Consider the following 13,110-nt stretch of genomic DNA (forward strand, 5'->3'; position numbering starts at 1 on the left):
GTGCAGTACGTTGCACACCTAATGTGGCTTTTTTTTTTAAAGAACATTTTATACAAATTGCATCGGATGAACAGAGAGCTGTTTAACGAAATTTCGTCAAAAATATTACAGACAGTACCTTCCACAAAGATGCAAAAGGTGTCCATGCATAGGCACACATGAGACCGCGAGCTAAGTAGACATGCATGCACTTATGCATTGGCAACATTAAATACATGACTTGCCTATTTTTAGACGAGATTGTTGCAGAAGGCCATGCAGTGAACATCATGCGCGTCCCTCCTACGGCCCCTCCTCGTCCTGCAGGTCTGATTGTGTTTCTACACAAAGTCCGGAAGCTGTCTGGCCTTTGCTGCTCGCTGGGAGGAAACACACGGCATGCCTGCCGGGCACAGGTCCAGGTCCACGTCCACGGCCGCGTCACTTCACATGTAGGCCTTTCTCTCCAAATAAAACGCCCGCGTTGTTATCCGACCTACAGGAACTAAAATAACAGCAACTCAATCAGTGTGTTGAGTTTTTAGAGCATGGGTAGACCCATACACGTGCGTGCTTAAGAACGAGAACACATCAAATACATTTGGTCAAAAATATTTTTTGTACAGCAGACATTTTATGAAACACAAACAGTTGTTCATATAGCATATAATTTGATTAAAATTTTTCGGAAAGTCGTTGTAGTTTAGAATTACGTCATTCTGGTACAGGTCAGTTAATAAAAATATATACTGCGCGCCTTTTTTATATTATCTAATAATATTGTTATATTAATAATATTGCCTAATCTATTGTGTCTAAAATTGCCTTATATTGCTCTATTTTCACATGCAATTAAATGGGCTATTCTGTCCTTTGTTATCGTAGATTGTTATCTTCCCCAAATACGTATTATAAATAGTCTAAAATAATAGAATAACAAATATAAAAATATGCCTTGAAATCAATTGGGCCACATTAATGATAGGAAAAAATAAGAAGCAGATAAATATAAAAGACTAAATTATTTCGTTTTACTCATGTACTAATGTGCATTTAAAAAAATGCCATGCAAAATACGTTTAAATTATTAAACTAAAAAAAAGGCTATACCTTTTAAATTTACCACCGCATGCACATTGACCATAAACAAAGTCCTGCGATATCACCTGTTTTTTGTTCAGTTGGGTCCTTTTGTTCTCTTATTTTGATTGACTATATATTTTTTCTCCCCCCTAAGAACAAATCCCAAGGAAACTTTCAATTAAGGTGTCCCTAATAAAGTGGCGGCGAACCAGCCTGTTGGCAGTACGGGCCTCACGTTGAGAGAAAGGCCGGCGGGGGCGGGGCTGATGTCTTCCTGGCACAGCTGAGGCGGATCTGCAGCCTGATTACGTCCGCTCACACACGCAATTGATGACCTAATTGAGGAGCGGGAGGAGGAGAAAAGTTGACTTGTTCCTTCTGCTCACATGTAGTCCCACAGCTGAGAGCATTGATGTGACCGGAGAAGCTTTCAGCTTTTTACTCGCACGTCTTTCCCCCCGTCTTTCACCCTCACGCGGAGCACAAATTCCACCTTCTCACCTTTAGTTTAGCGCGGCGGCGTTTCCCTTTCCGTCACTCCCCTTTTTTTCCCCTTCCTCGACTTATTTTGTCCGGAGGGGAACATTCAACTTTCTCGAAACACGAATTGAAGCTGTTGTGAAGAAGAAGGAAAAAGCAAGCGTCAACGTCTTCACCGACTCACCACGCCACCTCGAGTTGAACGACCTTCACCGGACTGTCACAGCAGCCGCAACCCACCTTGGGCCACTCTCACCCGGCCAGCACGCACTCGGCGCCGCGGCAGCATCTTCAATATGAGCCTCAAGACTGAGACCGAGCCCAACAACAATGTCTCCATGGAGGAGGAGGTCAGGTTTACATTTTTTCTCATTCTATTTGTTAATTAAACCAAAACCATAGGGGGAAAAATATCTCCGGAAATTAACGGGTTCGTGCGCTGTTCTTCCATATTGTTTGAATTCGAAACTGGGATCGATAATTTAACTAAATTGGTGAAAAACTATTCGACATGTTAATAAAAAGTGAAACATTATTTACAAATTGGCTATATTGTAGTAGTTTTCGACACATTAGCAGCACTTCATATTGAGTCAATGTTTTAATAAATTTGGTCCAAAAAAGACAATTTGTGAACGAGCTTTTCTCAAAACCATGAAGACTGTTAGATGTTGAAATAAGACGTCCGAAAATATTGTAGTCTGCTCTAGCACCCACAAAGTGTGGTGGCTTCTTCGGCAGCCCACAACGTTGAAACATTAAATACAGTAAAACTATTTTAAAAGGGCAAATATATCCCAGTCACTCCGTATTGCTGTTTATAAAATTTTAAAAAATTATCTAGTCTAAAATTCCTCTTGACTTGTGTGAACAAGACGACTTATTGCAGCTGCCATAATTAGTCTTTGTAACCAGCTATTTTGCGGACTAATGACTCTCTAAAGAGACTCACAGAGGGGGAACACTGCATGGGCCCTTTTGTTGCTCCCCTTTTGTTCATTATCTATCAAAGCTTGTGTGCCTAATTATGTCATTGTCAAATATCACGCAAAAAGCATAACCCAAGTCAGTTTTACAAGTATGGCATGTCGATTCTTATTTGTTTGTTACTCAAAAATGTATGACAGCTATTTCACTGTCTTGTTCATCCTCAGTTGTGATACAAGCTGCTCATACATGTTAGCTGTTGTAAAGGAGGAAATGGGTTCCGCGGCACCTGAAAAATGGCCAAGTGGCGGCGGGGTAGGGGTCCACGGGTCAGAGGAAGGAAATGGTGTCACGCTGTGAACTGTTGTCCAGCGCTGTTCCTCTGGCAGCCCCATTGTGGCGAAGGCCTCCCTACCAGTTGAGAACTAATGGGCCCCGCGCACTGTTTGTTTCCACAGCCACTCGGGGCTTCACTCGGCATCGGCCCTCAATGAGCTGTGCATGCCCAGCAGGATGAGAGCCTTGTTTGGTTTTTGCTCATTTAGGGGGATCGCAATAAGTGTTCTTTCACTAAGGTTGGATTCACGGCTGACCTGCTTGTGAAACTAAAGAGCATTTTTGTAACTTGTGATATTGGTGTGCTTTTCTGCATTATGCTATAATGAACACATTTTTAATCAGGGCATCTATGAAACTAGGTGGGTCAATTATTAAAAAAAGAAAGAAAATACAAAAAACTACAGTAAAGAGGAAAATTGACACTTTACTGTGCAACTGTACATTTGGACAGCTACAGTGTTGATCGGATGTGGTTGTATGGAAACGTCATGAGAAGGCAATATTTTTTATTTTGGCCTCTAAATGACAAGCGGAAGTAACAAAGCTATTTCTGTATGTTATTGTGGAGGGGTTTAGTCGGTCTGTAAAGTCAGTTTTTTTTAACTTTGACACAAAAATGTTTCATTTCAGGTACGAACACTGTTTGTCAGCGGCTTACCAGTTGATATCAAACCACGGGAACTGTACCTTCTCTTCAGGCCTTTTAAGGTATGTTGCATGTTTATGGGGGAGCTATGAAATGAGATTCTGTAGAAAAATGAAAACGTAATTTATTATTAAAAATTAAACTGATGAAAGTAGCTGTCATATGTATGGACGTGGTCAGTGATTTTCACTCAGACATTTTGTCTTTAATTTCAGCATTGTCGAGGTCGGTGATTGCCAACCAGGTTGCTGCATCGAGAAATCAGCAGTGTCGTTATATTTGTTTATTCAAAAGAATAAGTTGGTCAGCTTTGTTCAATTGAATTGGCTCAAATTTTACACTGATTCTAAATGGAGTATATCGAAGCAAAATCATTATTTCAGTATTAAAAAATTTTGTGACGTTGTTCAGTGTGCTGTAAGATTTTTCTAATATAAAATGGGTGCCTTGGTCCAAAGGTTGGGAAACACTGGTCTAGATGTGCAGTCTAACACAAAGATTTAATCAAGCCGGTTTTGTACATTGGAGCTGAAATCAAACAATCGCCCTGTTAATGAGTCCAAATATTTGCATATATGGAAATGAGGCCACATCATTGTTCATCCACGGCTGTGTTTTGGACTGGGCTCTCCGGTTCATAAACACCCCTCCTTCTCGTGTCCTAACTAACCAAATTGGAAGTGGTATCCCTCGCACATGGATGATCCTGTGGAATGTGTAAATGAGTAACCCTCTCCACTGACCAACCTACCCTGTGTGTGTGTGTGACCCAACTTGTTCAATGAGAAGGGAAACTTTTTCTTTTTTTTTGTTCGTTTTTCCTCGAGTAACACTTGAGCATTGTGAAATGGCGGAAATGTTTGGTGTTCCAGTAGCTGCAGTGCGCAGGGAGCTTGTATGCATTCTTATGGGATTTCATACAATTTATAGCAGGCGTCTTTTTTTTGCTTTTATAGGTAATATCCAGTCAGTTGTGGTTTGTCAATGATTTTCTGCACTTAATTTTTCTTTAAATAAGTGCCAGATAAGACCAAAATAAATAAAATCCTCATGGCGTATAAATGTGGTCAATCTGCCTGAACAGGGTAGTGCACAGATTTTTAGATGGGTTTTTTTTGGGGGGGGGGGGGGGGGGGCTTAAAAAATGCTAGTATTAATTTTGACAAAACAAAGCAACAGGAGCCATGCTGGCTGCCAACGGATCTCAAGCTGATAGCTGACAGAAGCAGGTCTCTCTTCCTTTGGCGAGCAGCGTTCATGCCTGAATTGCTTGCATGTGACTACGGTGGATAATTGGCTGTCTTTCTTCTCTGCAGGGTTATGAAGGGTCACTGATTAAGTTAACATCAAAACAGGTGAGTCTCCATCCGTTTGTTGATGCTAAAACTTGTACTCGGACTGTCTTTTGGTGGTGTCAGTGAGGATCAGTCATTACTATAAACCAGGGGTGTCGGACTCATTTATGTCGAGGGACGCTTTGTAGTTACGGCTTCCCACGTTGAGCTGTTATGATAGTGCAACCCCCCCTTTTTTTTTTTTGGCAGGTTAAAAAAAGGTCCAAAAAGAAGGGAAAAAGTACAGATTAATAAACATGTAAACTTGACTTTCCAAAGCCATCTCCTATCAAATATTACCCAACTCCAATTAAATACCAAAAAACATACAGGAGACACATACTATATTTAATTTAAACACTTGCACATTCCTATTAACATTTTTCACATTTTTTTCATTAATAAACAAAACAAAAAAACCAACACAAAGACAATCTGACAGTAAGATTGAAACCCAATAAATGTTTAATCATCTCATTGTTACTTTATGCTATTGTCTACATCATTACATATACACAACAAATTGATGGCTTACTAATTTTGAAATCAGAAGTCAAGGATAATTGTTAAATTATTGTTTGAGTTTCGTGAGCCACACAAAATGGTGGCGGGCCGCATTTGGCCCCCGGGCCTTGAGTTTGACACCAGTGCTATAAACAATCTCTCATTTGCTTTTTCCGCTTCGTTTTTGTAAAATAAATTGTCCTCGAGCTTCTGATTTGTGCTTGATGTCGTCAGTATTTGATTTTTTATTTATTTTTTATCTTCCAGCCTGTCGGGTTTGTAACCTTTGACAGCCGATCTGGAGCTGAAGCTGCAAAAAATGCTCTAAATGCAAGTATTCAGATGATTTCATGATCCCCTTTGAAATTCTTGAATTGTGCTTCTTTTTTTTTTCTCCCTCCCTAACAAATCTAAAAAGAGACGGGAGTGTTTTGAAGATCATTTCCCATCCATTTTACAGCAAGTCAACTCTTTCTGTCCTTTCATAATTCAATGGCAGGGACTTTTTTGGAAAGATGGGAGAATCCTGTAGCATTACGGTAGTTTACTTTGACCTTGATACACATCCATATTTTAGTCTGGTGTAGCTTTCCTAATTTTGCATATCACTGCTTTACTATACTTGTTCTAAAGCCACGTTTTTAGTGTTATTTGAACACATCTTTAGTAGTGTAACCTTTTTTTGTCACCAGTAGGCCACAATGGCAGTGTCTAACACGCATACACTCATAGCCTAGCCTTCCTTATACGCATCACCTCTTAGACACACCAGATGGCGCACACACACAAACACACTCCAAAAGACTTCTCACTTTGCATGTGGGCACAGCGCTTAGGGCACAAAAACACAAGCAAGGTAAACCCACCCCAAAAATGCCACTTAGTCTCGTCATCGGCCCTTTCCTCATCTCGTTCTCCTTCGGGCTCGCTGTGGCTGAATCTGCTCCAGTCACGCCAGCTGATGGTTTCATCGCGAGGAAGAAGAGATGTCGGCTTTCGGAAATGCTTTCAGCTTGTATCCTTCAGCCTCAAGTCGGCTGCTCTGCTCGAGTTGGGAGGGATTGGGCGTATTCTCCACTCGGAGCAGAACGGCTCCTGGCTCGGCATGTTTGAAGGATACAAAATTTGAGTATTGAAACATGGCTGTAGGAAAGGAGATGGTGCGAGACTATGAGCTAAAGCCCATCAATCTCAGCCCGCCTCCCTTACCATCCAATGTCCCCCTCCGTCTCTCCTTCAGGGCATCCGTTTTGACCCCGAAAGCCCTCAGACCCTGCGCTTAGAGTTTGCTAAAGCCAACACGAAGATGGCAAAGAGTAAGCTGATGGCCACACCGAACCCCACAAATATCCACCCTGCTCTAGGAGCACACTTCATTGCACGGGACCCATGTAAGTTGTACGGCTGCACCCCTCTAGGTTCGCATTCCCTCTCACTTGGGCAGTGCTGTCATAAATCTGTCCTCATGGAAATACTGATGTCGATTTGGCAGAGGCTAAAAATAAGTATTTAACAATCTAACTCACCCTGCACATGCATGCATCTTAATTCTTTAGCCGCTTTGCTGCTCTCGGATAAAACATAACTTTCTCAACCAGCATTCATCTGAATGGTTTTAGACATGGTAGTGGACGACGTTTACAGTAGCTGTTGCTTATGCGTTTGGTGGAAATGGGTTGTTTCGTCAGTATTTCACTTGAGTAAGATTACTGGTTGATATGATCGCTCATATAGTGGTCATCGAATGTTAGCTTCTGTCACAATTGTGTGAGTCAGTCAACGTTATTTCAATACAACGTTATTATCTTCAGATGACCTGACAGGGGCGGCGCTGATCCCAGCCTCCCCGGATGCGTGGACCCCTTACCCACTGTACACAACAGAGCTGACCCCCGGCCTCCCTCACGCGGCCTTCACTTACCCCGCAGCCGCCGCCGCTGCCGCAGCCCTCCACGCCCAGGTGAGGGACCAACCGGTGTGTCTCTCTCTCTCTTCTATCTTGCACGTTTCCTTTTCAAGCGTTCACATCTCAGATGTCAAACAGTGCCAAGGATGGACAGGTGGTTTAAACGGAAAGTCCCAAAAAATCCATCACGGGGTTGCCGTTTTGCCACTTGCTGTTGCCTCAGTGACTTGCATATTCCTGATTTTGGTCATGTGATGTTTACATGTTGAGCCGTGATTGGTCGTTATGAGCCCTGAGCAACTGTGATGTCATTTTCAATCGACGGCAAGCCCCCTGAGATGGATCAGAACAAGTGGAATTTGCAGCTTAATTCATATTCCACAAATGCAATGTCAATCAGAATGCAGTGTTTAGACTAGTGGGAGCGCATAGAACAACCAGACCCCCACCCCCAATTGAACACATTTTTAAACAAAATACACACCATTTGGTACCTTAGGAAATGTGTACCATATTAAAAGTGCATTGTGGAGTTTAAAATGTTAAGCTCTACATCATACATGCTTCACCAATGCAAGGTTGAGTACAAAGAGACCTGTTTTTTTTAATAACTGCGACTGCGCCAATCGGCTTGTATCTTCCCTTCACACTCCAGTTTCTTGGGGGTGGGAGTGGAGGAGAGTGACGTCCTGCTCGTTCCCGCGGCCATTTAGTGTTGGCATACGACAATTTGGATGGAAATTGAAAGAAAAAAATATATACAAACAAGAGGCCGGCTACGAGCACAGCTCAGACTCCATGAAAATTGGGGGGGAAATTTATTCAAGCGCACGTACTCAAGCACACCATGCACGAGTTTGACAGAGGCTGCAGTTACACTTTAGGCCGGATGTGGCAGTGGTGAGTAAAAAAGTGACAAACTCCACAAAGCACATTTTGAAGGGACATTCAGTGATCCGTAGCGCCATTTAGTGGTGAACTAATTAATTCATAAAAATAAAAAAAACTGACTTTTTGTCATATAGTATGCAAAAATTATTGCATAAACAGTTTATATTTATTTATATAATTGTAGGTCTAATAATCACCAATTATATTACATGGCTGTAGTCTCACCTTACAAGAGCTGCCATGTTTCACTGCGATCTTCCTGCAACGGATGCCCAAAGGACAACTTTGCGAATGTAGTTAGCCCGGGTGGTGCTTGCATCGAGTGTGTCGGACCTTCCACAGCCGTGACCTGCAGGTGGTCGTCACTAACTCCCGTGAGTCGGGCCTGTCGCTTGCCACTTTCTGCTTTGCTCTCGCAAGCTTTTACTAGCTTCTCCCGCTAGTTAGCCTCTCCACTCCAGCCTTTGGCTCCGACTAACTCCCGCTAGCCGCCCGTTAGCTGCTCCGGCTAATTCCAGCTCGCTCGGTCCTTCGTCGATCGCCGGGCTTCACAACAGCTGCCAATTCACCGTCTCTCGCCAAGATGCTCTTTTGCTCACACAAAATAAGAATTGGTGGTAGGCTTGCGCAATATGGTCTGAGCCACCGTAGTGTGCGTGCGCCTGTGTGCTTCTAATGCTATTCTTTGACTACTAGATGTCGCCAAGGACACACACTGGGTCTTTAAATTTAAGCAAAAAAGTTAACTTCTTCTATTTTAGTTCTTCTGCCAGTGGCCCATCATTAATGATGTGTTTTTAGAGCAGATGCATAGGCTACTCCTTGGGGCTAATACTTTTTTTGTTAGGGCAATGCACATTACTTAGAAGGAATTTGTGTTTATAACATCTTTCGTCAAACCTCCCTCTGATCACCAAGGAGGAGGGGCGAGCCAGTATTGGCGCATTTTGATACAAAATTAAATTTTGATAAAAAAAAAAAACACACACACAAAACGGTAAACCAGTACCAGTAGTCATCTAATCCCATTTACAAACTATAGTCGTAAAAGGAAAATACTGTATCTGTTTTTGGGTCATTTCAAATTCATTGTGTGCTAATTGCACTTAATTTTAAGAGCACAAGGGAGGGAATGCTACATCACAAAGCACTATGACATAGGCCCTTATGCTGACCACTTGAGTCTGAGGAATGCCTGGTATTTGCTTAGAAACACTCTTGACCTAATGTAGCCAAAATGTGTGAGCAGGGCAAATGGGTGGTGGGGGGGGGGGGGGGGTAGGGGGGATTTTTTTCTATTTGGAATCCCAGATTCCTGAAGTTGCCAGAGTTCTCAGCAACTCCCAGCAGTGAGTTGTTTCCAAACAAATTGCTGATAACATCCTGACTAAGGATGTGGTGGCTTCTGGAATGGAATGTTTTGCACTGCATGGACATGTTTAATGAATGGATCGCTTAATCTCTTCAGTTGCGTTCAATGCAGCGAAATTTCATCAAAGCCCATTAAAAAAAAAAAAACAATTGTATTAAGTGTTGCAGCACCTCATTTTGGTCATGACTGTTTGTGTTTCTTTAGATGCGCTGGTACCCTTCTCCTTCTGAGACTTCCCAGCCTGGATGGAAGTCCCGCCAGTTTTGTTAGATACTTAGTGAGTAACCTTTGGTCAAACCGTGTTTAGATTTCACTATCCACCTTTCTGTGACTGCTAAATCGATCTCGTGCGAACTTGTCGATAATAACAAAGCAATTGGCTGCAAAATGTGTCCATCCATATTACAAGGAGAGCTCAAATTTACTACTATTAAAGGAAATCCATATGCAACAGAAGTTTGGATTTTCAGTTTTAGGTTTTTCTTCATGTATGCAAACTCGTATTTTTTTTAGCTAACCAATTTTGTTTTTCAGAAAACCACTTTTTCAGTTATTTTTGGTTTTGACCAGATGTAGTCTTTAGTGTTTAAATCACAATACAAATGAACCCTTATACCACCAAAGGCATATTTAGCATGGCTAAGCTGTAGACAAATGAAAACTGGTTGTGCATCCCCTACATGTATACATACAAAGTGTTTGTCATTGGACTGACATGTTTTTGTTTTCTGCAGGCGCCTGGAAACCACACCTTTGTCCAGTTCAAGTGAGGTTTGCCAAACTCATTAATTTAATCAGGTTTATTTAATGGACACATTTGCATTAGAAACGGTATTTATATCTCTGCCAATTGTCTCTGGAGGGAGGCTTGAGTAAAAAACAAAAAAACAATCTTGCTGTTGACAATCTTGTGCCCCTTTTTGTGGTACATCTTGGCACTTGCTAGAACCTTTTGCAGGCTAGTCAAAGCTCCATGGCTCATCATTGCTGAGGATAATTAACACCTTGAAGTTGTAACGATAGTCGTCTCACTGTCCTCAGACGTATGAAGTCATTGCATGTTTGTCTTTTTGGCATGAATTTAGAACAGTTCTGTGTATCCTAATTTTCTTAGTGTTTGTTAACTCTTTACCTTCTTCTGGGCTGCGAAATGTTTTGTTTTCCTGTAGCTCCTTGTTACCTCTATGGAAGCTCAGCTGTTGTTCAATGGTTTATCTCGCATGGACCTTGTGAAGGCATCCCTGTGTTATGACAATCCCAGTCCCTATGATCATATCATTGTCATTATTTGACCAGAATAAAGTACAAGTATTTTTGTACTTTTTGTGTAATGTGTGTGTGTGTGTGTATATATGCAGGTTTGTGCAACTAAATGAACATGTATAAGTTGAATGTTTAGTAGTTTTTGGTGTTAATTTTTGTTCATATAATCCTGTTTAAATACAGTAGTTAAGGAAGAAAAGTGCAATTTGTTTAAATGGGAAAGTGGGTGTCTGTCCAAAAAAAAAGTGTTCTGAACCTGGCGTGTTCTGTTCTGCTAAAATGAGATTGCTGTGAAACGATCATTCAGAATGTGAAACTGGACTACAAACCTTTTGGGGGGGCTGTTTTGAAATTGGCAAGCAGGATTTGAGGGGAGGAATTTAGTTTGTGGTTTAGAAGAAACATGTTTGTTTCTGTATCTGCTGTGCATAAGATGTAAACAAAAATATCCATCTTATGAATAAAGAAGTTAATGCATTTTTTTAGTGGTCGATTATTTCTCACACTGAAAGCCAATTGTAACTTTTCAAATGCAGTGTAAATCTACACTCTCAAAAATTCACTACGGTCAACAGATGTTCATATCAATAATGGATCTCAACTATTCATTTGTAATGCACCGGTGCATTGGTGTCTCTCTGCATCATGTGTGGACTTGACCTCATAAGCTGGTAAGACGCTCTGCTCAACCGACCATAATGGCTCCTCCGGGGACTCCAAGGACTGTTCTGTGTGGCAGCTGCCTAATTGTACTGCTTAACTAAACATTTGCTTACTATGCCATTCCAACTTATAGACGGTTGCACCCATGCTTTTTGAATGTCAGAAACTGACCTTCGATGGTAGAATTGCTAATAGTCTCAAAACTTTATTAGATTTATGCAATATCTAGAAAAATGGACTGTTTTTCTGTTGTAGTCAAAGATTTATTTTTATACATATATTTTAAATATAGGCGTGTGTTAAGCTTCCATCAAATTAGTACCACCATCCTGTTCAACTTTGTCCTATTTGATTTGGAGTGAGTGGGTCTGCGTTGATCCCCAGTCGATCTCGGGGTTGACAGACTTGCATTGGTGGACCGGAACCCAAATCTGTGTTCTGGGAGGAAGATGGATTACTTCGACAGAACCTATACAAACACACAAAAGCCCTGGATCGAACCAAAGACCGTAGTATGAGATCTATTTTAAATTACAAGGGTTGGAAACCAAATTGCTGGCAGTACATTAACCAAAGAAATAGCCTCCCCTTTATTCCATGTCCCTTGTGGAACTCGAAAGGGATGTGGTTCATGTAACTTGACTTTTGCACAGATCGGGATTGACATGAAATCAATACTGACTGTGAAATTGTGTGCGACTGGAAAGCGAACAGTTTTCTTGAGATAGTTTTTTCCCTGCCACCATCTCAGGCTACAGCCTCGCATATTTAATCCCACAGATGCAAAATCGCAGTAAAAAGCAGTTCTCAACCTTTTTCATTGATGAAATGTGAAATATTTTTTCAGCTAACTATCCCCTAACAAGCGCTAAACATTTTTGGTTGAGAAAAGACTTAAAATAGCGTTGTACCATCATTATCTGATTTGTTCAAGTTTGGAACTTTATTTCATTAATCTCTTGAACTTTTTTGGAAATGAGATCTTACTAAAAAGAAAGAATTCAATTAATTACAGACTTGTGCACACACAAAAATATCACCATTAACTGTTCTCCTTTGGGGTCATAGTCTGTTCTCAAAAATATCTTAATTTTAAATAAAGTTTTCAAATGATTGACATGATAGGTGGCATGACAGACTGGGTCGAACTATTCTTCTATGGGGGGGCTCGTGTTTTGTAGGACAATGAACATTTCCTTTATGAATTGACATTTTACTGAAGTGTTTGCATGAATTATATCTAAAACATTCTTGCACTTTTAATTATTTTAAAATCTGACGTACCCCCATTTGAAAACTGGTATAAAGGATTGTCTGAATACAATTGATCACTAATAGTAATCACATCTTAGTGCATACTTTACATATGTATGTGCAAGGTGACTGAAGTATTTGTTTATTACAAAATGCAATGATTTAATTTTCACACAATTTCATGCACACTGATAAGCTTTATGGTGTGCTAACTTGCTAATACACTTTGATTGGACTGGCCGGGTAAATAAAATGACGTTAGTTTTGCAATACAGTAGAAACCATGACGGCGAATGAGGCGAAGTGCAATGTTTTATTGGTGACACTGTTGCCACCTTGTGGTTGAGCGCTTGCAAGACCAACACTTTTTTTTGTAGGACTCATTCCTGCTTAAATGAATATACAGAGAAACAAGTCAGGGCTTCTCTGCTAAGGTTGTTCACTCCGCGACCGAGTGGAAAGAAATGGA

General features: G+C 41.0%; 1 protein-coding gene across 2 annotated transcripts; it reads left to right on the top strand.

Moving 5' to 3' along the window:
* The first annotated feature begins 1,373 nt into the window (after window positions 1–1,373).
* rbpms2a (RNA binding protein, mRNA processing factor 2a) lies at window positions 1,374–11,202 on the top strand. 2 transcript variants are annotated; one of them, XM_086071685.1, is made up of 8 exons: window positions 1,374–1,892; window positions 3,439–3,516; window positions 4,771–4,809; window positions 5,560–5,622; window positions 6,533–6,683; window positions 7,104–7,267; window positions 9,666–9,738; window positions 10,196–11,202. In XM_086071685.1, the coding sequence occupies exons 1-7, from the start codon at window positions 1,839–1,841 to the stop codon at window positions 9,729–9,731; spliced, it is 615 nt and encodes a 204-aa protein (XP_085927811.1). In that variant the 5' UTR covers window positions 1,374–1,838; the 3' UTR covers window positions 9,732–9,738; window positions 10,196–11,202. The 2 variants fall into 2 exon arrangements, with proteins under 2 accessions (XP_085927811.1, XP_085927812.1); XM_086071686.1 differs by having other exon boundaries at window positions 1,376–1,892; window positions 7,104–7,252.
* Window positions 11,203–13,110: the final 1,908 nt, after the last annotated feature.

The sequence above is a fragment of the Leptonotus elevatus genome, chromosome 3, assembly GCF_054856555.1.
Source record: "Leptonotus elevatus isolate MCC_2025b chromosome 3, RoL_Lele_1.0, whole genome shotgun sequence".
Taxonomy (NCBI): Eukaryota; Metazoa; Chordata; class Actinopteri; order Syngnathiformes; family Syngnathidae; genus Leptonotus; species Leptonotus elevatus.